The sequence below is a fragment of the Pipistrellus hanaki genome, assembly GCF_964339955.1.
Source record: "Pipistrellus hanaki genome assembly, chromosome: 3".
NCBI lineage: Eukaryota > Metazoa > Chordata > Mammalia > Chiroptera > Vespertilionidae > Pipistrellus > Pipistrellus hanaki.
In genome coordinates this window covers 84,714,619-84,741,849 of record NC_140505.1, presented here as the reverse complement: position 1 = coordinate 84,741,849, position 27,231 = coordinate 84,714,619, and the positions used below count along the sequence as shown (strand labels likewise).

At 40.4% G+C, this 27,231-nt stretch overlaps 1 protein-coding gene across 4 annotated transcripts in view; it reads left to right on the top strand.

Moving 5' to 3' along the window:
• The window catches only part of TNFRSF19 (TNF receptor superfamily member 19), a 102,716-nt gene that overhangs the window by 62,794 nt on the left and 12,691 nt on the right, over window positions 1-27,231 (top strand). For all 4 annotated transcript variants that reach the window (XM_084879433.1, XM_084879432.1, XM_084879431.1 and 1 more), the window contains exons 7-8: window positions 24,061-24,225; window positions 24,667-24,792. In XM_084879433.1, the coding sequence (XP_084735559.1) occupies window positions 24,061-24,225; window positions 24,667-24,792 (291 nt within the window). The remainder of the gene's footprint in view (window positions 1-24,060; window positions 24,226-24,666; window positions 24,793-27,231) is intronic.

Below are 27,231 nucleotides of genomic sequence, written 5' to 3'. Positions count from 1 at the left end.
AGGAGGCGGAGCCTTTGACGTTGATTGGCATAGGAACCAACCAATCAGAACCAAATGTAAGTGCTGTGAAGAACCAATGTCTACTTAGAAGGCAGAGCTTCTGACACTGTCATAAACACTGACTGATCAGAACCAAATCTGGGTGCTATGGAGAGCCAATGGCTGCCTAGGAGGCAGAGCTTTTGACACTGGCATAGAAACTGGCCAATCAGAACCAAATTGGCCAGCAGAAGAGGGCAGTTGGAGGCAGTGTAGGGCAGTTGGGGACAACCAGGCCAGCAGGGGAGGTCAATTAGGGGTGATCAGGCAGACAGGCAGGTGAGCAGTTAGGAGCCAGCAGTCCCAGGTTGCGAGAGGGATGTCCAACTGCCGGTTTAGGCCCCACAGGGATCAGGCCTAAACTAGCAGTCAGTCAGACATCCCCCAAGAGGTCCTAAATTGGAGAGGATGCAGGCTGGGCTGAGGGAACACCCCCCTTCTGTGCATGAATTTCATGCACTGGGCCTCTAGTTATAATGTTAAAAGAGGAATGAAGCTTTGGTTGATTTCCTGAATCTTCTTCATGTTCCAAACCTCCAGAAAAGTGTGTTCTTTCCAACCTAACCCAGAGTTCTGTTTTTTATCATAAGTTCTGCCAACTGTAAAATTATAAGTAAATTAAGCAATATTAAGTCTTTTGGAATAGGAAATAGCAAGACCACAGTGTAAATAAAGATTTTCTTTTCAATTTAGACCCAGTCATATTAAAACATGCATATACACACACATGTGTCCCATCTCCCCCCTCCCCCCCACACACACACACTTAAGAGGAAGCTAACAGGTGGAAATAATTTGAGTTTCATAATCTTAGAATAATTTCACAGAACATTGCTTCTTTTAATACTGCAGAGAGATAAATAAGTTATCCACTTTACTAATAACAGGAAACCTGAGAATTACAGGATGTAGAGTCCCTAGATGAAAGTGTGCCTGTCTTGACTGTGCCTTCTCCACTGTGAGATAAAGTGAACAAGACCATGCTTTCATGTGGACATAGAGTCCAGGCCTTTAAATGGAGCCTGGCACCCAAAGGGTTAAGCAAAGTCTCTGCAGGAACAGGGAGGGCAGCAGCCCAAGTTTCATATCTTTGTTTCAATTCCCAGATGGCAACCTTGTCTGTTAGTCCCAAATGAAGCAAAACTATTTTTGAGCTTGTGTATCCTTCAGCACAGATGTTCAAGGCCATAATAATGTGTTTCTTTTATGGTGTCTTTTCTGTTTCGTGGTGTAGAAGTTTAAAAGCTTCATTGTTTCATCAGTCAAATAAACACAGCGAAACCTTATAGGAATGTGGGATAATAAAAAGAAGAAAAACACCCTTGGATGCAGGAAAGCATTATTTTACTTGCTCTTGTTTGCAGACAAATTCTGTGGGCAATCTGCTACCATTTTGTGGCTTATAATTATTTTAGTGTTAATTATGGTGTTTATCTTAATTAACAAACCAAACAGTTATACTTAGGATCCACCAAATGCCAAAGAGAAATCTTAAAGTAATGTGCTTGCTCTGGCATAACAGACTTTCTCTGAACAGCACATGGCAATAAAAGTCTTTAGTCAATCCCATGGTCCCAATTATGGCAGTGGTGGCCTGCTGTTCACCTTCTGCCTTACCAGCCATTGTCTGTGGTAGCTGTCTTCTCTTCTTTCTCTTTCTTGCTTTCTTTCTGTCTTTTATTGTTAACAACATGCATGGTAACATTTGAACTACATGGTTCTGGTGGCAAACAGAGCAGTAGGCCAAGTGACCTGGAAGCAAGATTAAGAACAGCAGAAACTGGAGGGGAAAAATGATGGCTGAATAGGCAGACCTTTCTTCCCCTCCTCCCAGTGCCAGACTGGAAATACAACTAAATTGGGGAACATTCACCCTGAAATACCAGCTGAGGTCCAGCTGAGGAGGGGACTTACGTAAAGGAAGGACAGAAGGCACCTGGAAACTAGTAGGAAGAGGGAAGTTGCTAGAGGGGCTGACCTAGCTTCCACAGTGGCAGGCTGAGGGTGAAGAGGAATCTCTCAGCTTTGGGAGGGTTATTTCCCTGAGGAGATCAAGGCCCAGACCCAAGGTGGGCTCCACAGCCCGGAGCACCAGAGCTGAAACCAGTGGCCCACGTAATATCCAACTATGAAAGGCTACCCTGAAGACCAGAGCTGGTAGACTGGAACTGGTTTCAGAGAAAAACCTCAGTTTTGTTTTTTGTTGTTATTTATTTATTTTTAAAATATATTTTATTGATTTTTTACAGGGAGGAAGGGAGAGAGATAGATAGAAACATCAATGAGAGAGAAACATTGACCAGCTACCTCCTGCACACCCCCCACCGGGGATGTGCCCGCAACCACTGTACATGCCCTTGACCGGAATCAAACCCGGGACCTTTCAGTCCTCAGACCGACGCTCTACCATTGAGCCAAACCGGTTTTGGCTGTTGTTATTTATTTTTTAAACCCAGAGCACAGGTGTTTGTTTGCAGCTACTCACCCAAGGCTTTGGTGGAGGGAGGGTGGTGTGGACTCTAGGTACCTAAGGAGAAACTGTGGTGGGAAGCACTGGAGAGAGCTATGGAAAAGCAACAACCTGGATTCCAGCATTTGGTCATTATACCCTCCCCTAACCAAAATGCCCATTTCTTCTGAGAGGCACCAGCCCCTCTCAGAAGCTCAGGAAAAGGAAAAAAAGAAAAAAAAAGAAAAAAGAAAGTAAAACTTGCCCTAGGTGATAAAGCCCACCACACCCTTAGGAGCCCTGCCTGCCACACTCTGCATCTTAACCTTTGCAGAGGAGACAGCAACAGAGGCCAAGCAGTCGCAGTGACTGAATTAGGGTTGTGGTTGTTCCAGGAACCTCACTGGTGCTTCCTTACACAGGAGAGCTAATCGGAACTCCCAGGATCCAGCTCATCCCACTGAACTGCATACAAGGCTCTCCACCCAGCTGAGGGCAGAATAATATTCTGGGCCACTCACAGAGTAGCGCTGGGACAGGGAAACACACACATCACTTTCCCTGAAATCTGAACAGCACCTCCCCCTAACAGGAGGCCCAGAGGTCTATACTCCCGATTCTACCTAAAGCCCTTTCAAAACAGACTTTTGAAAGATTAAGATTGATAGTTGGCTGGCAGGTGAAGGTGGACAGAGGCAGAGCCTGGGGAACCTGAGGAAGTTTGTTGGCCCAGCCCTGGGCCTGGTGTTTCTTAAAACCTGTTAACCGGGGAGTTCCCTTTTTAATTACACAACCTGTAATGAGCGCGTACTCTTTCACTAGGACTTGTCAGTACGTCATGCCTGGAGGACGTAATTTCATATTATTATTTTTTATTTATTTATACTTAATTAAAATAAATGATATATATTTTTTCATTTATTTATATATAAAACACAAAGGAAAATACAAAATTACAAAAAAATAGAAAAGAATACCAACAAAAAAATGGAAACATCGAATTAAAAAATTATAAATTTTACAAACAATTATAAAGATTACAAAAAATATATACCCGTATTTTCCGGCGTATAAGACGACTTTTGAAAAGAAAAAAAGTCAACCAAAAATCAGGGGCAAAAGACCAAAATTGCACAAAAATTACCTGCAGATCTTGACAGCAAAGTAAGTCTTTTCTTTTAAGTGGGGGGTAGTCTTATATAGCAAATATAGGCCCAAACCTATGTTTTAACTGTAAAATTAGGGGGTGGTCTTATACGCCAGAAAATACGGTACAGTCCCTCTCAGGGCGCAACATATATTTCCAGGACGTATTCATACGTTCTGCCCATTCCCGAAATTGTTTACCTTTGATGTATTTATACGTCCCGCTTGGTTAACAGGTTAAAGTGCACCTGAGCCCCTCCCACTCAGCAGCCACATCCTGTGGAGACACTCAGAAACTGCAGATTGCTTGCTTAGAGCTTCAAACAGGTTGCTGAAAGCCAAAGGAGGACAGTTCCTGACAATTAGTACCTCCCTGGGGACCGAGAATTAGCAGACAGAACAGTTAGCCATAATCATCAGTAGAGCAGGATCCAAAGGGAGTTCACAGGAGGCACTAAACTGCTGAGACAAACACCACTTCACTTTTTTTTTTCTTTTTTCTTCCCTTTTTTCTTCTCTTTTTAAAATATATCTTATTTATCTGTTTTATTGATTTTCTATTATTTTAGTCTCTATTGTTTCTTTTATATATCTAATTTTTCTCTTCCCATTTCCTATTCTAGTTTTCCTTTTTCTCCTGATTTCTCATCTACTTTCCTTTTAAAATTTTTTCCTCTTTTCTATTATACCATTTTTCTTCCCCTAGTCGTTATTCTTATTTTCTTTATTCATTATTCATTTCATATTCCTTTTTCTTATCCCCTTTTTTTCTCCTCATAATTTTTCTTTCTTTTCTTCTCTCATTCTTGCTCTCTTTTCTCTTTCCTAAGTCTCTTTTCTTTTGTGGTATTATTGTTGTAGAGGGTCGTGTGTATGTTTCTGTTCTGTTTCTTTTCTTTTCTTATTTTATTTTATTTTGTTCTATTCTAATGTGGTCACAGTCAGCCAGCCTTAGAGGATATTGCATCCACGAATAAGATAACAACATTCAAGACTCAAATACAAGAGAAGTGAAATAATCCAAACAAGGGGCATTCCTAGTGCATCCAGTTCAGGAGATCTAAGAGACAGCACCTACTACATAAGACCACTCCACAAAACATCTACTACATAAGACCACACTGTAAAGACTAGGAGATATAGCAGTTTGATCTAAGACATAGAAACAATACAAAGGAACAGCAAAAATGGGGAGACAAAGAAACAATGCCAAAATGAAGGGGGAATCACCAGAAAAGGAACTAAATGAAATGGAGGCAAGCAATTTGTCAGATAAAAAATTCAAAGTAATGGTTATAAGGGTGCTCAAACAACTTAGTGAGAACTGCAAACAACTTAATGAGAACTTTACAGAACTTACTGAGAACTATACCAGCATAAAAATATAAAGAAGTAGAAACCATATATAAGAATCAGGAGGAAATAAAGAATGACATAGCTGAAATAAAAATACCATGGAAGGAATTAAACATACATTGGAAGAAGCAAAGGGCCCAATCAGTAAGTTAGAAGACAAGGTGGAAGAAAACACCCAGTTGGAGCAGCCATTTGGAAAAAAAGTAAAATATATTATAGGAGGAGAGTTTAAGCGAGCTTTGGGACAACATGGAACATAACAACATGCACATTGTAGAGATAACAGAAGGAGAAGAATCTGAGAAAGCAATAGAGAACCTATTTGAAGAAATAATGACACACAATTTCCCTAAACCTGGTTAAGGAAAAAGTCACTAAAGTTCAGGAACCACAGAGTGCCAATCAAGCTGAACCCCAAAAGGCACACACCAATACACATTTATACTTAAATGGCAAACATTAAAGTAAAAAAAAAAAAAGAATCTTAAAGACTGCAAGAGAGAGACAGAAAGTTACCTACAAAGGAGCTACCATTAGACTGTCAGCTGAGTTCTTAGTAGAAACACTTCAGCTCAGAAGGAAGAGGCATGAAGTATATAAAATGATGAAAACCTAGGTACTGAATCCAAGACTACTCAAGGCTACTATTCAGGATTTAAGGTGAAATAAAGAGCTTTGCAGATAAAAACAAAACAAACAAACAAACAAAAACTAAAAGTGTTTATTATCACCAAACCAGAAATGCAAGAAATTATAAAGGGACTATTTTAAGAAGAAGAAAGAGAGAGAGAGGAACACAGGCATAATGGTTTAAAATGGCAAGAAATAAATACCTATCAATAGTACCCTTAAATCTAAAAGGTTTAAATGCTCCAACCAATAGAAATAGAGTAGCTGAATGGATAAGAAAACATGACCCATATATTTGCTATCTACAAGAGATGCACCTCAGAACAAAAGACACACAGGATAAAAGTGAAGAAATGGAAAAAATTTTCCCCCATGCAAATGAAAATTAAAAAACAAAACAAAAAACCTGGGCTAGTAATACCGATACCTGAATTGGTGACCAGGAATTCTTCCTGGAATGTGTCTCACAGAATAGAAGAATGAAGCCGTGAACCAGAGGAGATCAAATAAAGCAGGAGTGTATTACAAGCAAACATGGCTCCCCACTCGGGGATGGAACCCAAATTGCTTGCCCTGGGAGCATTCTGCTCTTCCCCTTATATCTGCTAAAGGCCCACTCTTTGTCTATCTGTGCCACTCTCTGATTGGTTCCTCGACTTTTTGCAACATTTTATTTTGCACTTGCAAGAAAAACATCCTTGTTTTAAAATACCCTACTTTGCAGCTATCTATCCTGTTTTTCTGCTTCCCTTTCTTCTGCAAAACATTTTGTGGTTTCAGCTAGCTCCACAATTCCCCCTTCTTATTTTTTTTTTTTTCTTGTCTCACACAGCACACTTTATTTAAGCATTTCCTCCATCCTTACATTAACTTTAGCACATTATGTCTTTGCTTTTTTCCCATAATTACATTATCTTGAAGGCACTACATAAATGTGGTCTTTTATTAAGCTGGTCTATTGGGGGTGGATAAAAAAAAAATGTCTTCAAATGAACTCAGATCCCAGATGAGTTCAGAAAAATAATTCAAGGCCCCTTTGGTGGCAGAGATATCAAGTAGGGGTGTGTGGACACGTGGTTGGCAAGAAACGAATTTAGGTTTAGTTCTACAACATCTTCTCACTGCTGTGATATTTGTTTTCCAATTCTCAAAATAATATATGCTCATTGTAAAAAAAAAAAAAAAGTAAAATTCAGAGAAAAAGTAAACAACTTGCAACCAGTGTGATTTTTGGAAGTAAACTGTTTGCTTTGGGAAAGTGATGGAGAGGAGAGGACGCATTAGGTCTCTGGCCCAGAACACTCGGCAGCAGGGTAACCCTGATTGATGGATTCAATTGGGGTTCAAAAGGCCAGCTACCCAGAGCCTGGGGCGCAGGGCCATCTCCTTTTCCGCCAGCTGTATGGTGACTGGCACCTCCCTAGAGGGGCTGCCAGACTCTGTCACCCGGTTCCTACAGTCCCCTATGTGGAGACCCTACCTGGGGGGTCTTCCCTGTAAGTGTCTACTGACTGAAAATAGATCCTGAGTTCGTCCCCGGCTCCCTTCACATTTTCCCCTTTGTGATTCCTTCTTCTTCCATCTCTTTCTCTGTCTACCTAATTCTGCTTGAACTCCTTTCAATACTGATATCTGAAAATATGAAGGCCATAAAAATAGACAATGAAGGCCATGTCATAATAATTAAAGGGATCGATACAACAAGAGGATATAACCTTGGAAAACATATGCACCCAATATAGGAAAAATATATTTAAAAAAGAAAACCTCTGGAGGATTTTTTAAGGAGAGATCGACAGCAATACAATCATAGTATAGGACTTTAACACCCAACTGACATCACTGGATTGATCTTTTAGACAAAAAGTGAACAAGGAAACAGCAACCCTTAATAACACACTAGATCAAATGAATTTAATAGATATTTACAGAACATTTTATTCCAAAGCTGTAGAATGTACATTCTTCTTACGTGCACGGTCTCAAAGACAGACCACATGTTAGGACACAAATAAAGTTCTATAAATTCAAGAAGATTGAAACCGTATCAAGCATCTTCTCAGATCTCAGAGGCATGAAACTACAAATGAACTACAATAAAAACATTCAAATACATGGAGACTAAATAGGGTTATATTAAACAATGAATGGGTTACCAATGAAGTCAAGGAAGAAATCAAAAACTTCCTAGAAACAAATGAATATGAACACATAAAAACCCAAAATCATGGGACACAGTGAAAGCAGTCTTGAGAAAGAAGTTCATAGCACTACAGGCCTACCTCAAGCAATAAGAAAATTTTCTAATAAACTATGAAACACTACATTTTAGAGAATTAGAGAACAACAAGAAAAGTTTAGAGTAAATAGGAGGAAGGAAATACTAGAGATAAGAGTAAAAATAAATGACAGAGACTAAAAAATCAATACAAAAAAATCAATAAAACCAAGAGCTTGTTCTTTGAAAAAATAAGCAAGATTGATGAACCTTTAGCCAGACTCATCAAGAAACAAAGAGAGGACCCAAATAAATAGAAACAAAAGAGGTAATGTAACAACTGATACTACAGAAATACAAAGGATTGTAAGAAGATACTATGAATAACTATATGACAACAAGCTGGACAAATGGAAAAATTTCTAGGAAAGTATAATCTTCAAAAACTGAATCAGGAAGAAATAGGAAACTTGAATAGGCCAATAACAACTGTTGAAATTGAAACAGGAATGAAAATAACTCACAGCAAACAAAAGGCTTGGTCTGCTCAGCTTCTTTCCAAGGGAGTTTTACCAAACTTTCAAAGAAAAACTAACACCTATCTTCTGCAAACTATTCCAAAATTTCAAGAAAAAGGAACACTTCCAAGACCTTTTTACAAGACCAGCTTAAACTAATTCCAAAACCAGACAAAGGCACAACAAAGAAAGTGAATTAAAGGCCAATATCTCTGATGAACATAGAGGCTAAAATCCTCTACAAAATATTAGCAAATGGGATCCAGCAATATATTAAAAAGATCATACACCATGACCAAGTGGGATTTTTTCTGGGGATGTAAGACTGGTACAATATTTACAAATTAACAAATGTGATACATCACATAAACAAAATGAAAGACAAAAAAAAAACATGATCATATTAATAGATGCAGAAAAAGCATTTGACAAAATTCAGTACCCATTTTTGATAAAAACTCCCAGCAAAGCAGAAATAGAGGGCTCATACCTCAACATAATATAGACCATCTATGACAAACCTGCAGCCAAAATCATACTCAATGGGCAAAAACTCAAACCATTCCCCTAAGAACAGGAACAACACAAGGCTGTCCGTTTTCACCACTCTTACTCAACATAGCACTGGAGCCATGCTATGCTCAACCATATCCCCACCCTGGGTACATTTGTCCTTCCCTTGCCCCTGGTGTCTCTTTTTTAGTGTTGGGGAGCAAACCATGAAAGAACGAGGCTCTCAGAGTCCACGCTTTGTCTTTATTTCATAGATATCTCCTAAACCAATAATAATAATAATAATAATAAAAAGGCTCCTGTAGCCGATATGGGTAGCAGAGTAGCAATCAGCATGGCCTGACCTGGCAGGACCCAGGTCTGTTAGGAGGCCTTGCAGTTGAGATAAATAAGTCAGAACCAAGGTATTGCTGAAGGGAAGGAAAAGAGGAGAAAGACCCAAGTATTAGGGAAGACGGTTTTCACAGCAGTATGCACTGCTGGATATGAAAGGATATTCTAAAAACAGCATGGTTCTGGATTTTGAAATACAAAATACTATTGCAGGCAGAATGATCCTGTGGGTTTTCCATCAAACAAAATTTTATTGATAGGATAACAATGCTTTGTACTTAAGTTGTTATGTGCCATTAATGTACTATATAGTCAGTGTTTACAGTAGTCTAATACACCAGTGTAGTCTAGTCCAAACCTGGCCACCATTGCTGTGCCAGTGTCTTTTCTGTTGGAGAACAGTTAGTCTCCCTGGGTGCTAGGTATGTAGAGAACCACTGGCTCAGGGTGGGTGCAGGCAGGAACTGTCTTAAATTTATTGAGTGTTTTTATCATGAAAAGATATTGAATTTTATCAAGTGCTTTTCAGCATAGTTGAGGTGATCATGTGATTCCCCCCCCCTCCTCTCGTTTTATTATTGTACTAGAGGCCCAAAGCATGAAATTCATTTAAGAGTAGCCTTTTCTTCCCCCAGCTGCTGGCACTAGTTTCCCTCTGGCACCTGGGATCCAGGCTTCCCTCCAGCTGCTGACTTCCCTTGCGGCTCCAGCTTTGTCTGGAAGGTCGTTTGTTCTAATTAGCATATTATGCATTTATTACTATATATATTATATATATTACAGTGGTTGATTTGATTTTTGTATGATCAATCATCATTGCCTTCCTAGGATAGATCCCATTTACCATAGAGTATCCTATATTATAATAGAGGAATATGCAAATTGTCCGGGGCACTATAACATCACGACTGCTCAACAAGATACATGCATAGCAGGAGCAGGTGAGCAAGGACTGCCATCACCAGGAGGACTTCCACGCAGCCCAGCCTGGGGTGGCCTCTGGAAAGGCCCCCATGCAGCCCAGCCCAGAGGCTACCCAGCCCAGGGGCAGTCCCCAGTGGAGAAGTGCACAGGCCTGTCCAGTGCTAACGTGACGCTGCCTATGTGCGTCCACTTTATCAGTCATTATTTGCATCAATGTTGTTTTTATATCATATTTTTGTATAATCTATTTGTTGTTGTTATGTCGTTTGTTATTGTTTATTTATTAATAAATTTATATAATATTTTCATATACATTTTACTAATTTCCTTTTATCTCTGACACTTCTATTATAAAGAAAGGGCAAATAGCAATATTAAAATATTTCCTTTAATTCCCTTTTAATGTGCATGAATTTTGTGCACTGGGCCACTAGTCTATATATATAGATGGTAGAGAAATATATATATATATATATATATATATATATATATATATATATATATATATATAGTAGAGAAATATGCTAATTAACCAGGATGCCATATCGGGTCGACTGGACAGGAGGAGGTTGCACATGCAGCATCTGGGGCGGGGCAGCAGGGGCCTCTGCGTGCCTGTGCTGGGGGAGGGCCTGATCAGCAGCTGTTGAGGCTGTTTCAAGGGCCAGAGAGGGAGGCAGGGCCAGACCCACAGTGGCTATGGCTGCTGAAGGGCCCGGGAAGCCAGGCAGGGTCAGACCAGTGACTCCAGGGTGGACAGGCAGCCAGACCTGCCCGCAGGCAGGCCATCCATGCAGCTTGACAGCAGACAGCAGGGCTTGCTTGGATGTAGATGCAGCAACCCATAAGCAGGCAAGCGGGCTCACAGGTGGCACCCAGCAGGGCCTGCTTACCCATAATTGCAGTGTGGAGCAGGCAGGCCCTGTGGAGAGCAGAGAACCCTAAGGAGCAGGCCCAAGCCATCAGTAGGACATCCCCTGAGGGATCCCGGATTGGAGAAGATGCAGGTCGGGCTAAGGGACCCTTTCCCCCCGGCCCCCTCCCCATGCACAAATTTCGTGCACCAGGCCTCTAGTAATCATGTATGCTATGAATTGGATTTAATACTACTTTGTTGAGGATAATTTTTTTATAAGGAATCTTGATCTGTAGTTTTCTTCTTGTGTAGTGTCTTTATCTGACTTTGGTGTCAGAGTAATGTTGGCCTCATACAATGAGTTAAGAAGTGTTCTTTCTTCATTTTCTGGAAGAGTTTGAGAAGGATTGGTGTTAATTTTTAAAAGTATATTTGGTGGTATTCACCAGTGAAGCCATCTAATCTTGGGCTTTTCTTTGCCAGGAGCTTTTTGGTTACTGATTCTATCTCTTTGTTGTTGTTTTTTTTAAATAAAGTCCAATGCAGGAAGCAGAGTTTCTTTTTTTTTTTTCTTCTTTTTTTTAAAATATATTTTATTGATTTTTGTACAGAGAGGAAGGGACAGAGATAGAGAGTTAGAAACATCGATGAGAGAGTCATCTATCAGCTGCCTCTTGCACACCCCCCACTGGGGATGTGCCCGCAACCAAGGTACATGCCCTTGACCAGAAACAAACCCGGGACCTTTCAGTCCCCAAGCCGATGCTCTATCCACTGAGCCATACCCATCTCGGCTGATTCTCTCTTTGTTATTGTCTATTTTCATTTTCTGTTTCTTCTTGTGTCAGTCTTGTTAGTTCATGTATTTCTAAGAATTTTTCCATCTCTTGTAGATTACCCAATTTGTTGGTGCACAGTTTGAATAGTATTTTTATAATCCTTTTTATTTTTGTAAAATCAGTAGCAGTGTTATTTCTTTTATTTCTGATATTTAGAACTTTGAATATTGTTTTTTCTTAGTCAATCTGAAATTGTGTCAGTTTTTATTTTTTCAAAGAACCAACTTTTGGCTTTATTAGTTCTATTGTGTTTCTATTCTCTGCTTTATTTATTTCTGCTTCAATCCTTATTATTTATTTTCATCTGATAGATTTGGTTTGGTTTGCTCTTTTTCTAATGTCTTGAAGTTGAAGGGTTAGGTTGCTGATTTTATATTCTTTTTAACGTAGACATCTACTGCTATACTAGTAAATTTTCTTCTAAACACTACTTTTACTGTTTCCCATGAGTTTTGGTTTATATGTTTGTTTTCATTCATCTCAAAATATTTTCTTTTTTTTTTTATGTAATTTTATCTTAGACCCATTTTGTTATTTAAAAGTGTATTATCTAATTTCAGCACATTTGTGAATTTTCCAGTTCTTTCTGTTAGTGATTTCTGGTTTAATTCTATTGTGATTAGAAAAGATAATATGTCTGATTTCAGTCTTCTTAAATTTATTGAAACTTGTTTTGTGACCTAAAATATGGAGACAATTCCCCATGCACTTGAGAAGAATGTGTGCTGTGCTATCATTGAGTACTTCCTATTATTCATTGAACAGATACCAAACTAATCACTACCATTTATATATCCCTACATGAACTTACCCTGACCAGCTTCTCTGACATCATCCCCCTGCACTCTTCTCTTAGTTCTTGCTCAGGAAATAGACTTATTTCCTGACATTAATTAATATTTTAGTGTAATAACATTAAATATATGATTGACTTATTAACTTAATGCTATATTGTAATAACAATAATGTATCTTTTGATAGCATGTGGAACAATTCCTATGTATTTCTGTGAAAAGTTTTAAAATATACTGAAAAAGCTTAAACAAGAATGTTCATAGAAGCACTACGCATAATAGCCAAAAGTTGAAGACAACCCAAATGTCCATCATCTGAAATGGATAAACAAAATGAAGTACAAGTTCCCCTCAATACACAAAAGGAGAGCTTTCCTATGAAATCCTTTGTAAACCAAATGGCATAAAGCTAAGAGGCAATTACTTTAGGGACACATCTTGCTAACAGATGCACAAAATAAACTGAGATAAAGCACAGAAGCTCACACAGTTTAAAGCCCTGACCGCGCAATGTTGAGATTCTAAGTGTGGTTCCCAGGAAAGAGCTCTTTAAAAAAAATTATTTTTATTTTTTTAAAATATGTTTTTATTGATTTTAGAGAGAGAAAAAAGAGAAGAAGAGAGAGAAACATCGATGAGGGAGAACCATCAATTGGCTCCCTTCTACATACCCCATAGTGGGGATCAAACCCATAACCTGGGCATATGCCCTGACTGCTAATTGAACCTGTGACCTCTTCATACACGGGGTGATACTCAACCAACTGAGCCACACCAGCCAGAGCAGGTGCCACTCTTAATGATTTGAGTTCTTCTGCCTCTATGAGGCACTGCAAAACAAATGCTGAATGCTATTTTTCCCTTTCACCTTCTTTCATAAAAGCCAAAATGCTCTTTGGATTTCTTTTGGTTTCCAAAAACAGATACTAACCCAGGTCTTCAGTAAAAACAAGATAGCAAAGGACAAATTTTCCAAAAGTGGGGGATACATGTATATCAGCCATAAAAGGGAAAGAGTTCTGATACGTGCTACAGCATGGATGAACCTTGAAAACATGATGCTAAGAGAAAAAAGCTGGACACAAGATGCCACATAATATTGCATGATTTTATTTATATGAATTATCTAGAATAAGCAAAATCCATAGACAAAAAGCAGATTAGTGGTTGCCAGGAGTGGGAGAAGGAGGGATGGGTAATGACTGCTTAATGGATATGGGGTTTCTTCGGGGGTGCGGGAGGGGGGGCAGTGATGAAACTGCTCTGGAATTCAGTGGTGATGGTTCACAATATTCTGAATATACTCAATGTCATTAGTGGTAAATTTTATGTTTCATATTTTAACTACAATTTTGAAACTCTGTCCAATTTATTACTTATTTTATTTATTTACTTACTTATTAGCTGTATAAATAGGAAAGTCTTATTTAGGAATAATATTTCTATCAGTTATTGAAAAACAGACCACATAGTTTTAAGACCAAAGTCTTTAGAATGAAAAAAAGTAAATGATACAGACTTAATCTTGTATGTTCTTCCAGTATCAGTGTGCTTAGTATAAAGTGGATTTAAAAAATTAAACTATGTTGTTTATTGGCAGACTCTTCTGTGGTACATCTGGAATTCATATGTTGAGTATTACCATAGGTATTTTTGTTTAACCAGTTTAGATTAACAAGATAAAGCTTACATGATAGAACTATATGCTTCCCTCAGAAGGACTGCAAGGAGTTCTTTGTTAATAATTGTTTTTAATTAAAGAACATGGCTAGAGATAAATTCATCAGGTTTTAATTTTGTTAAACCTTTATTCAACATGGCCTTTTTGATGGTGATGGTGGTAAAGCACAGAAAGCAATGGGTTGAATTGTAGTTTTCTTGAAACAAATATAAAAGTCAAAGATAAAATATTTTACTGAAAATTATTAGAAATGTCTCAATCATATGCTTTTAGTCCAGAACTAATTGTTAATGGAATTCCATATGCCAAAATATGGAATTTTAACTCATCAATGAGTCAAAATGCTCATATTTCCAATTTTGTTGGTATTTCTAGAGGGATATGTGATACAGTAAGATACCTGATATATTGTCTTCATGTGTTAAACACTGATGAAAACACAAGGCATTGGTGAAATAATCTCAGAAATGGAAGTCCAGATAGAAAGCATAATTAGTTCATTTACAACTTGTGCTTCTCTACTATGTTTCGATACTCATCTAATTATATTACATTGTGTGTTTACCACTCAAAGTCAAATTACATAATCACATCTGATTGCTTGAACAGCTCCCAATTAAATAAATTTGTTGGTATATTTGGGGCTTTTCAGTTTTTTTCACAAACATTAATTTATTTCATCATTTATCAAATATTTGTCAGATATCAACTGTTTGCCAGGAAATCTTGTAATTATTAGAAGTACAGTAGTGAATAAAACTGGCCCAAATCCTTGCTCTTGTGGAACCTATATTTTAGGTAGGGATTTAATTGGTTAGGGCAAAGACTAGGCTATTGTAATAAGGACACACCGCAATATTATAGCCTCAGTAACATAGAAGCTCCTCGTTCCATTCAGACAGTCCAGCCCAGTCAGCCTGGTGAAGCTGTTCTGCTGAAACACTTTATTCAGGGCCACATTTCTTGCTCCTGTGGCTTTGCAGCCTTTTGACATCTTTCTCATCTGTAGAATCAAGATCATACAGCTGCTGCATCCAGTTTCCATCCCACAGTGAAGGGGAAGTCTTGGGCAGGTAATTTGTACCTAAACTGGCGATGACACAGGTGCTATATACATCACTTCTGCTTACCACCCTGTGAATACCCATCCATTTGTGGCGAGGGTTCACGGTCTGGAGAAGGGGCTGTGCACAAATGGATACACTGGACAAAAAATATAAGTTTAGAAGACATGGGGGAGCCAGGTGGAGACTTCTCTCTAGCAGAGAAGCTCTCTGACTTTTTGGTCCTCTTTGCTTTTATTTACTAAAATACACATTTGCCCTTTAGCAAAGCAAACAGCATATCAATAATAAAGTTTGGTAAACAATAAAAGGATTATCAGGTTAGGGAATTGCCTTCAGTCATTCAGCCAATAGCAATATTATGCTGATTTTCAGCCCTGCTGAATATCGAAGTCCATTAGCCTTCTAAAGGACTTTTTGCATAATTATGCTAACTACTTGTTGGTTTAGCCTCAAGCACCACCCCTCCGCCATCATTCTCTATTGACTCTAATTTAGAGATATAATCACACCTAGCTGCAGAGGAGGCTGGAAAATGTGAGCTCTTGCTGGGCCCAGCTTAAACACAAACCAGGTGGTTGTGTTAGGGAAGTAAGAAGGATTCTATTCCCACCATAGTGGAGAATGACAAGAAGCAAACAAGTTAAATATATAAGTCTCATATGCCGATAAATGCAGGGAAGTGAGTAAAAAGCACTAGAGAGAGACTGTGATTTTAGAGTTTGGTGGGGAAGCCTCACTGAATAGGTAACATTTGAAGAAGGACCTACGACCGTTGAAGCAGCAGCAGCCCGGAGAAGAATGGAGCACAAAGAGATGACAGGTAGCAAAGATTTGAGGGAGAGCCATGGGGAATTGGAGGGATAGAAAGAGAGTGGGTCATGATTACAATGAAGAGCTCATTTTTGGATATGTTGAGTTTAAGACACATCTCCATCCAAGTGAAATGTTCAATGGACTTGTTACACCCAGACTTCATGATCCCCAAGGACCACCAGGGAGCCGAGTCCGATGCAATTGCAGAAAGCCTGAATTCCATGCTAGCATGGGCTCTGTCCCACACACGCCAACAGAGTGGCAGAAGAGAGGCCGAACTTCGACAGGTCAAGGGGTTTTTTAGGGGTGGTGATGTCACTGCTTTAGCTGACCCTGATTGGTTGGGTGAGGGCTAGGCTCCAGTTACACAAAATGGAGGATAGCTCCACCCTGCCCCACAGTACAAAATGGAGTCAGGAGTTAGCCTCGCCCTGCCCTGCCCTCTCAGACTATTGGATATATGAATCTACTGTTACGGAAAGCAGCTCAAACTGGAAATATAAATCCTGAGTAGTGAAATACACATCCTACTTCATCTTATTCTTTAATATGAAGGTCATGATTATTTCTGTAGGAAGAAATCAGAAGAAGTCCCATGGAGAGATCATGGGACTTCTCAATAGCTGTCCTGTCCAAGTGTATATGGAAGCTAATTTCACACTGTGTTTATCAGTCCTAAGAGAAATTTTCAGTGATTCCCATGGTGGATCTTAGTGTCTGCATAATGAGGCACTGTTTAATCTTCCCTGTAAGGAAACTGAGATTCAGAGGCACAAAGTCTTGTTCATGGCCAGGGTAGAAAGAGGTGAGAGCCTCATTTTGGAGACCCATTCCCTTCCTCCCAAACCTGAACAGAGCCCTTTGTTAGAAGTAGAGTCTGGGAAGAAGGACCTTTTGTTTAGCATGTTTTTAAACATAGTCTGCTAGGTTGCCCAGCCAGCTCAGTCAGTAGAGCATGAGACTCTTAAACATAGCCTGTTAGAAAGTTGGAATGGTTAAACATGTAGGGAAATTAATAAAAAGCAGAGCTATGGTTACACAAAGGAGGTGGCCCTGGAAACCCAGGCAGAGTGCACTGACCAGTCTGACACTTCCAGCAGACATCTTTGCAAGCCCTTTTCATCTCTTTCTCTCTAACCAGCCCTTTCCAGATTCAGTTACCTCCATAACTGAATCCTCTCCTCCCACTTCGGTAGTACTCCATCATTCCTGGCATCCCCACATGGAGGCAGAGGGGGGCAGAACCAGCTCTGAAGCACAGGTGAACAGGTCTGCTGTCTTGTGATCTTTCTGTGGCTGGCTGGTTTCTCCACACAGAGCCACAGATTTGAGCATGTTCTTCACAGAAACAGACTTGAGCCACATTTTGCTATTGCTATCTCACAGAATATTTTACTCTGTTAGAAGCTACATGCATCCATGGAACACTGATCCACTGGAAAAGATCAGAAGGCCTGATTCCAATTCTCAAGCAGTCTCCACTTTGCTGTGTAACCTTGAGCAAGTCACTAAAAGTCTTGGTTTTCTCATCCACCCAATGAGAGTGAGCAATAACTGTCAGCACTTTGCCTCACTGGTAGGAAAGGTTAAATCACTGAAGGTGTGTGAGCAGTGTACAGGTGTATGAAAGAACTCGGATGTTCAGTCAACCATGTGGTCTGAAAACTTCCTCTTCCAAAACTTTTCCATGACTAGTCAGTCCAATAACCCAGATCTCTTCAGCATACGCTTCCCTCCAGCTACTTCCAGAGGGGTGAAGTGTGAAGAGAGCATCTCTGCTATTAGGATTGTGTGCCTCAGTATTCCAAAGGGTAAAAGTGGACTTTATAACTTGCCAAACTTTGCTGGTGACCTCTGTTTTCTTCTATTCAGATTCTATTCAATGTATTGAATGACTTGTAGAATGTCTTATGTATAGTATAATAGATTCTCAGTACCTCATTGTTCAGTTGAGCTGAACTCCTAAGGAAATGTATAATATAAAAATGAACCTATGTCATGTATGTAATGCGATGTAAAATATAAGCTAAGAAAACAGTTCTCACTGAAGTAAATTGCCAGAGGGTAATGCTAAGATTACAGTGGCATTTAATAACTTAATTGGTTAGGGTAAGAGATGCCTTTGTATTTCAGAAAAGTTAAAACTTTCCAAAAGTGTATTTCTAGTCCCAATTCTTCAGAAGTACGGTCCGCATTCTAATAAGGTTTGGGGAAAAATTCCTTACTAACATTTAGTATGCTTGGTGAACTATGGACATAGAATTTGATCAAAGCATGTGGGTAGGAAGAATCTTTAATCTCAATATAATTACAGCAGCCACAGGTCAGCAAAGCATTATTTCTTAGTTTATAGCAGATAGACCTTTTTCTGAGGACAGAAACATCTCAATTAACCAGAACTTAATAGAGTGTAGACACTACTTCATATAATTAGTACCAACCTCCTTTCCCCCCCCCCCCCTTTTTTTTTTCTTTTTCTCTGCTTAACTCAAAGAGAAAATGGGCTTTTAACAGAAATTTATGTAAATGAGTTTCTGGGGTTGTGCCAAAATCAAATGATAGATTGGTCTCCTATAGCTTTCATTTTATGTCTCTACTAGAGGCCCTGTGCATGAAATTTGTGCATGGGGGGAGGGGTGCCTCAGCCAGACCTGCACCCTCTCCAATCTGGGAGCTCTCCGGGTGGCCAACTGCCAGTTTAGGCCCGACCCCAATCAGGCCTAAACTGGCGGTTGGACATCCCTCTCACAATCCCTGACCTCTGGCTCCTAACCACTCACTTGCCTGCCTGCCCTAACCACTCTGTATGCCTGCCTGATCCCCCTAACTGCCCTGCCCTGTCTGCCTGAACCCCTTAACTTCCCTGCCCTGCTGGCCATATCCCCCTAATTGCCCTCTTCTGCTGGCCCCAACCCCCTTAACTGCCTTCCCCTGCCAGCTTGGTCACCCCTATTAACTTTATTTTTTTAATCTTACCCCCTTCACACACAGTTGTATTTGACTTCTTTATTGGCTTCTCCTTGTCACACATTTTTTTCTCTCTCCTTTATGTAACACTTTTTCTTACTTATTCATCATTCATAAACTTTTCTTTTCTCCTTATTTCCTACTTCTGTTCCATCATCCTTCTCATCTTTCTTCTACCCTCCTTTCCTTCCCACATTCTTTCTTTCCTTTATCTTTACCTTTCCCTCCCTCCCCTTTTCCTTTCTTACCACCTTAATTTTCTTCTTCACGTCCTCCCTCAGACCGGCTTGCTCCCTCCCCCATTTCTTCCTTCTTCCCATTCTCCTTTTAAGCTCTACCAGCTCCCCTTTAAAAATTTTCTTCCCTCCCCCTTTCTCTCTCATCCTACCTTTCCCATAGATTTTTCTCTACTTACTTCCACTATTTTAATATCTATCTACCTGCCTATTTCTCTACTTACTTCCACTATTTTAATATCTATCTACCTGCCTAATTATTCACTATCATTTATCTATTTTCTTTTCTGACTCCTACTTTTAAAATATGTCCCCCGTACATGACTATACTTGATTTTCATTATAGTTCCTACCGTTTACTCACACGTCCTCTTTCCTCTTTAACTCTGCTCTCTACTGACTCCTTTATAACTCTGCTCTCTCCTTCCTTCCCTTCTTAAAGCTTCTGTTGAGGGCAGGGGCACATTAACTCCCAACTCAGAGCTCAGCCTCAGCCAGGTGTTCACCACCCACCTCCCTGCCACTGTCCTGCTCCTATTCCCTGCCGAGAAGCAGAAGTACCTCTGCCAGACCCATGGGCGCCTCCCAGCCAATGATCACCACTACCCTCCTCCTGTATCTGGGCAGGGCTCCCTGCTCCATGCTGCCTGCACCCCACCCTTCACTGGGTGCACCTACTCCGCATCCCCCCCCCCAACGGTAACCCCTTTCCGAATGCAGTTTCCTTCCCCTCCTATTGTATCCTATCCTTCCCCAGGCTTGCAGCTGCCTGCTGATCCAGTCATGACCCATGACGCTGTAATGGACAAATTTGCATATTTCCCTATTATTAGATTAGATTGTTATATGTGACAATTGAACCTAATAATGATGAACCCATCCTACCTAATAATAGAGTAATATGCAAATTAACCACCACTCCACTACACCCACCAGCCACGCCTACCAGCCAATTAGAGCAAGTATGCAAACTAACCCAACAAATATGGCAGTTAATTTGCATACATGGAGGGAGGAGTGAACTGAAGACTGCATAAAAGGAAAAGAGAAGGAAAGTGGAAAACAAGGTGGCTGCTGCTGGAGGGAAAGCACTGGCAGCACGTGCAGGGCGGGGTGGGGTGGGGCGAGGTGCACAGTGGCCCTGAGGCAGGAGGCATAGGGGGACAGCGGCCATGGCGGGTCGGATGGGTGCTGCCCCGGAGGCAGCTGCAGCAGTGGGTGCAGCGGTAGTGGCAGCACGCAGGGCCGTGGAGATGGTGACAGTGGTGGCCGCAGGCACGGTGGGGAGGGACAGGGCGGGCGGAGCCAGCGGGAAAGGTAGGGAGGTGAGAGAGGTGGCAGTGGCGGGAGGGAAGCCCACCAGAAGTCTTGCAGAAATCTTTCTGCAACAGGCCACTAGTTTCCAATAGAAAAGATTATGTTTGCTATAAGTGTCATACATGTATACATATAAACAAGAGTATGCATTCCATGCCGAAACCGGTTTGGCTCAATGGATAGAGCGTCGGCTTGGGGACTGAAGGGACCCGGGTTCGATTCCGGTCAAGGGCATGTACCTTGGTTGCGGGCATATCCCCAGCAGGGGTGTGCAAGAGGCAGTTGATCGATGACTCTCTCTCATCGATGTTTCTAGCTCTCTATCTCTCTCCCTTCCTCTCTGTACAAAATCAATAAAATATATTAAAAAAAAAAAAAAAAAGGGAGTATGCATTCCAGAACTTGACTTCCCACAGGAACTTTCTGAGGGGGTGTCTGAGTTAACAAGGTGCCTTTTCTTATATAGGTGTCAAAAGTTGAGTGGTAAACTACTGCATTTTTCATTTTCAGATGCCCAGGAAAGGGATAGAGAGAAGGGACTTGTTTCCTTTAAAATTGCAATTATAGTTGTAGTTTTCAATCATGAATAAGTATATATTAGCAAGAATTTCATGATTGGCTTGGGGAAATAAATTCTGAATCCCAACCATCAAGTTAAAAATAAAACTTCTTGCCCAGGTGTGGATCAGTAGTTGAGCATTGAACTAGACCAGGAGGTTATGGTTGGATTCCTGGTTGGAGCATGTGCTGGGGTTGTGGGCTTGATCCCGAGTAAGGGGCGAGCAGGAGACAGTGGATCAATGTCTTGCTCTCATTGATGTTTCTATCTTTCTATCACTTTTGCTTCCTTTCTTTCTAAAAATCAATAAAAACATATTTAAAAAATAAAAATAATTCGTTTTCCATTTTGGGGCATTTCAGTTTGTTTATAAGTCAGAAAGAGTTCCTTTTATATCAAGATAAATAAGTTGACTAATATGTTTTAGGGAGATTTTAAACAAGAAACTTACAGGACTCTAATCATTAAATTAAAATCCCTATTTTAGTAGGGTTTTTTGAATATCCAACACTATGTTAATTGATTACCTTAATAGTTACAACATAAGTAGAAGCTTTGATATCTTCAACTTACATCATGTATTATAATACTTCATTTTTATGACCACTAGAGCCAGGTGGTTTAATGGAAAGTGTAAGCTAAGAGACCTGATCGCACGCCTGTAAACTGCCTTGCTCACAAACATAAATGAGATGGCAGTTTGCCACAACTTTCCAATTTGGTCCACATAATACTTCTATTTTCCAAATAACTTCCCCTTCAATTAAGTCTACTATTAATACTTTACTTACATAGGATATAAATCCCTTGTCAGTTATCTATTTGTTAGTGTTTGTGATTAAAGATATTAACCATGTTCATAAGGAATATTCTTTAAAATGTGTGATTTGATTATGATTCCTGTTTATCCAAGGAATATAGCTTATATAAATTCTGAACAATTTTCTTTCCAGGTAGCAATAAAACTTATCAGTGGGGTTCAGAATCATTGAGCCTAGAAATACCGAGATTCAATGTTCTAAGACAGTCATTCCTATTATATTTTTGATTCAATAATATTAACCCAAAACATTCTCTCTGGTTTTAGCCTCAGGGTCATGTGTAGCCAGGGATGGGGAGAAAGGTGTCAGCTATTGAGTTGGCTTGCCTGTTACCAGCCTTTAATCTCTAGAGTTTCAATTTCCATTATGATTGCCTTAGACACATGTGACCAGTGAGCACTTGAAATATGGTTAGTCCAAATGGAGATGTGCTGTTAATGTGAAATCATACCCGACTTTGACATTTTTGTATAAAATAGAGAATGCAAAAGATGTCAATAAGTTTTACATTGAATGCACATTGAAATGATAATATTTTAAGAATTAGCTTAAGAAAAATAAATTAATTTCACCTGTTTATTTTTCCTTTTTTAATGTGGATTCTAGACAACTTAAAATTACATGAGCGGCACATGCTACTATGAGGCAGGATGGAGCCTCTGCTGGGTATTGCTAAGGAGCTGAAAGCAACTGAAGGGAGCAAAATGGAGTCCCACCTCAGCTCAAGGGCAGTTACTTGGAGCCAGAGAAATTAAAATCCCTCTGTTTAGGTTTTCATCTCTCAAATTCTTTTGAGGCTAGTTAAATGGGACTTCACTGAATATAGATTTCTAAACTGAGTTTGTCCATCCCAGTACCCAAAGATTAAGTGCCAACTGTGCTCTTCATTGCTACAATGCTAATGTTTTATAGCAGTGGTCACCAAACTCATTAGTCAACAGAGCCAAATATCAACAGTACAACGATTAAAATTTCTTTTGAGAGCCAACATTTTTAAACTTAAACTTCTAATGCCACTTCTTCAAAATAGACTCACCCAGGCCGTGGTATTTTGTGGAAGAGCCACACTCAAGGGGCCAAAGAACGCATGTGGCTCGCCAGCCGCAGTTTGCCGACCATGGTTCTGTAGTACTGGGTACAAGGCTTGCTTTTATGATCACCCATTTCATCCTCTCACCAGCCAGGTGAGGCAGGTATTATTTCTACCTCTGATGAACAGATATGGACTTGAGACTCTGAGACATTAATTTGCTCAAGGTCACACATCTACAGGTTGACCTGGACAGTAGGATACTCCAATTCTCGGCCCTTAGCCACAAAGCAGTGTCATCCTCAAAGACAGAATCTCTTCTTGATGCTTTCTTAACACATCAGTATGAATGCCTCTTCATCAGATAACAACAGTGTCAGTCTTTTCTCTACAAATAGATGTTGTTCAGTAATGTAACAGCTAAGATTTAAAAATGTTTATTGTGTCAGAAATTGGGGACCTAGTGTTAGGTCCTGAATGACCCAACTTCTGGTTTTTCCCTAAAGTTGCCCTTAAAAGCATACCATAGTTCAGTCTATTTTAAAATGTAGGTTACTTAATTCCAATGAAATAAATGTGAAGTACCTACTATGTGCCAAACACATTGCTAAGTACTGGGGACACAGAGATAAAGATGATAAATTCCCAAATTCACAAATGGTTCTGGTCTAGGGGACCTAAAAGCACCTTCCTGCAGCAGTATTGAGGGTGTGTGTCGTGGGAAGGAAGGAGCAGCACATTACACAATTTCCAGTTCAGGGTGGAGCTGTAGTATTCAAGATATTTTCTAAGAGGAGGGAGTGCTTGAGCCATCTTTATGTACCTCCAACTGGTTTCCTGGGGTTTGATTTATATTGCATGAAGGCCATTGTTAATAATGACAGCCGAGGTCAGTGTAAGTGTCTGAGTCTTTTGGGTAGTTGAGAATGCTGATTCCATTCGTCTGGTTTTCAGGTACCAGCAAGGTCAACCTCGTGAAGATCCCGTCCACAGCTTCCAGCCCGAGAGACACAGCCCTGGCTGCCGTGATTTGCAGTGCCTTGGCTACTGTCCTGCTGGCTCTGCTCATTCTCTGCATCATCTATTGTAAGAGACAATTTATGGAGAAAAAACCCAGCTGTAAGTTTTGAGCTCTTTCTATTTCTCAGCATTGGTGAAGTGCAATTATCATCATTGTCGTTTTCGTGTTCCACGAGAGACTTGAGTAAGATGATAATCAAGGAGCTACTTAAGGGGCAGAGAGCACATGAAAAGAAATCTCACAGTCTTTTGTCCCAAAGAGGCATTGAGGGAGCAGACTGATGGGTGGCAGGGATGTCCCTGTGCCACTAGGCAAAAATAAAAATTGCTCTAAGTGCTGGCAACATAAGTACTCTCCATTTTGAGCTTTCTTAACAAATTATTTAATATTTGTGCCTTTGTGTAAGAAGAAATATTTTAAAATGTGAATGATAGCCTTTTAAAAAATGCTAAGATGGTACTCGTCTGTAATATGATGTGAAGGAAGTCCTTTAAAGAGGAAATTGTCTTTACTGACAGAATTCTCACCCCCTCCTTTAGGGTCTCTGAGAGCCCAGGACATTCAGTACAATGGTTCTGAACTGTCCTGTTTTGACAGACCTCAGCTCAATAACTCTGCTCCCAGAGCCTGCTGTCAGTGCCACCGGGACTTAGCCCAGACCTGCGGTAAGTCAGACAGTTGTGAATCCTTTAAGGAAACCAGATAAATGACACTGAAGCTGCAAGGAACTGTTCTGTTCCAGTTTGTCCCAAGGATAGGTTGCTCCGCTTGGTTTCTACTTAAAGCTAATCTTGTTAAATAGTTATTCTCTACGGTTATTCAAATGTTTGGTGTATGTTGTATCACTTAAATATTAAGAAGAAAATAGTGATCAAAATTCTAAAAGTTTTCAGCAATTTTGAGCAAACGTGTATTTGTTGTTTTGAATCATTTGATCTAAAACACTATCAACTTTTGTAGAAGAGGATTTTGTATCCCTTCCTTTCTACTGGGTTCACACCTAAAGTTCATGTATTCACCTTACGGTCTTGGATTTCTTCAGGAAGGTGGAGGAAAAAGCCCTATGACAGGATTTTCCACAAACCATATTGTCTGATAAGTTATTGACAGAAATGAAAGTTCAGGGAAGTAATTCAAGTGGGCATTGGTTTCTGATGTGGACAAAAAGGGCAAAGGTAGTACCAACTTCCATTACCAGTTATTTAAATCATTAACTCAAGGTTTCTACACTTACACTCACCACTCTTATCCCCATTATAGTGACCTCATCTCCTCTGCAGAGTAAAATTTTATGTGGCCAACAACCCTTTCTAGAAACCTGCCCTAGCTGTTAGCCTCCCTCCTCTCCTCACTTCCCAATTCTCTTAGCACCTTTGAAGCAATACTGATATCACCCTTTGTCTCATTCTTTAAGCAAAATGTATCCCAATGAGATGGATTATTCTCTTGGCACTGTTCAATCTTTCTTTTCTTTTTTTTTTTTCTTTCTTTTTTTTTATTTTAAAAATATTTTATTGATTTTTTACAGAGAGGAGGAGAGAGGAATAGAGAGTTAGAAACATCGATGAGAGAGAAACATCGACCAGCTGCCTCCTGCACACTCCCTACTGGGGATGTGCCCGCAACCAATGTACATGCCCCCAACCGGAATCGAACCTGGGACCCTTCAGTCCGCAGGCCGACGCTCTACCACTGAGCCAAACCGGCCTCGGCTCAATCTTTCTTTTCAAGAAATTGCAGGATTGAGCTTTTCGATCTGCCGTGTTTCCCCTAAATAAGACATCCTCCGAAAATAAGACCTAGCACAACTTTGGGAGAAAAAATTAATATAAGACACTGTCTTATTTTTGGGGAAACAGGGTAATATCTCATATGTGAATAAGGAGTTTACAACATAATTCTTTTTCTACTGATCATGACTATATTCCATTTTAGGAATTATACTTAAGAATGGAATGTAAGACTGTTATGTAGGGATCTATTTTTGTCTCTGCCTACACTGATGATAGACTCTTAGACAGCTACCAATAGCTACTAGATCCTCAAAATGCCCCAAGTATTGTTTCCTAGATACTGTATCATGACATTGACACAGAATCAGAGTGAGGGATAATTTCTTAAGATAGAAATTCAAATTGTAATTGTAATAAAATACAGCATTGCATAAACTCTGTCTCACCTGAACTTCCGTATGAAAAGGAAAATTAAATATATAGATAGCCTTGTTTTATGTCCTCTTAGAATGCCGAGCTTAATCCCCCCATGCTAATGCCTAGTTTTTCATTTAAATTGCTTCCTCCTTATTAATGTGCCTTTTCTCTTTTAACTTTTTATTTTAACACTAGGGGCCCAGTGCACGAATTCATGCATCTTGAAAGGAACTGCGGGCTGCAAGGCTGCAGTAGGCACAGGAGTGGATCTTGGCCATCCTCCGTGACCCTGCCTGACCCCTCCTGCCTCAGCCCCAGATCCTCTGTCTGCTGGCAGCCCCACTCCCACCCCTGCCACTCGCACGCGCTGACAATGCAGAACCACTGGGGCTATCGCCAGCAGCGGGTGTGAGTGGTGGTCGCTGCCCTGATCACCTCTCAGGAGCAGGGGGAGGTGAAGAAGCCCTCAGGGCGATCAGGGCTGACAGCTGCTGCTCACACCCACTGATGATACTGAGTGATCTGGACTGGCACTGGGCTCCTGCAGCAGGTGCGAGCAGTGGCTCTGGCACTAGCTGTGGATGTGAGTGGGGCTGGCACTGGCAGTGGGTACAAATGGCAGCTCCGGTGCTGGCAGTGGGTGTGATTACTGGGAGGGACCACGGTGCACGAGAGCAAAGAATTTTCAAGTAACCATCAAAGGCTCACCCCAATGACAGCAACCAGTGCCTTGGTCTTGCACCGCTGCTCACCTGCTCCACCATTCTGCCTTGGCCAAGGCAGAATGGTGGAGCAGGTGGTCATAGGGACCACCTGGTGGTCATAGGGACCAATTTGTTCAGTTGTTCCACCATTTGGTCTATTTGCATATTAGCCTTTTATTATATAGGATTATATAGGAGAGGATCAGTGCACAATTTGTGCACAAGTGGGGTCCCTTGGGGTGGTCTATGG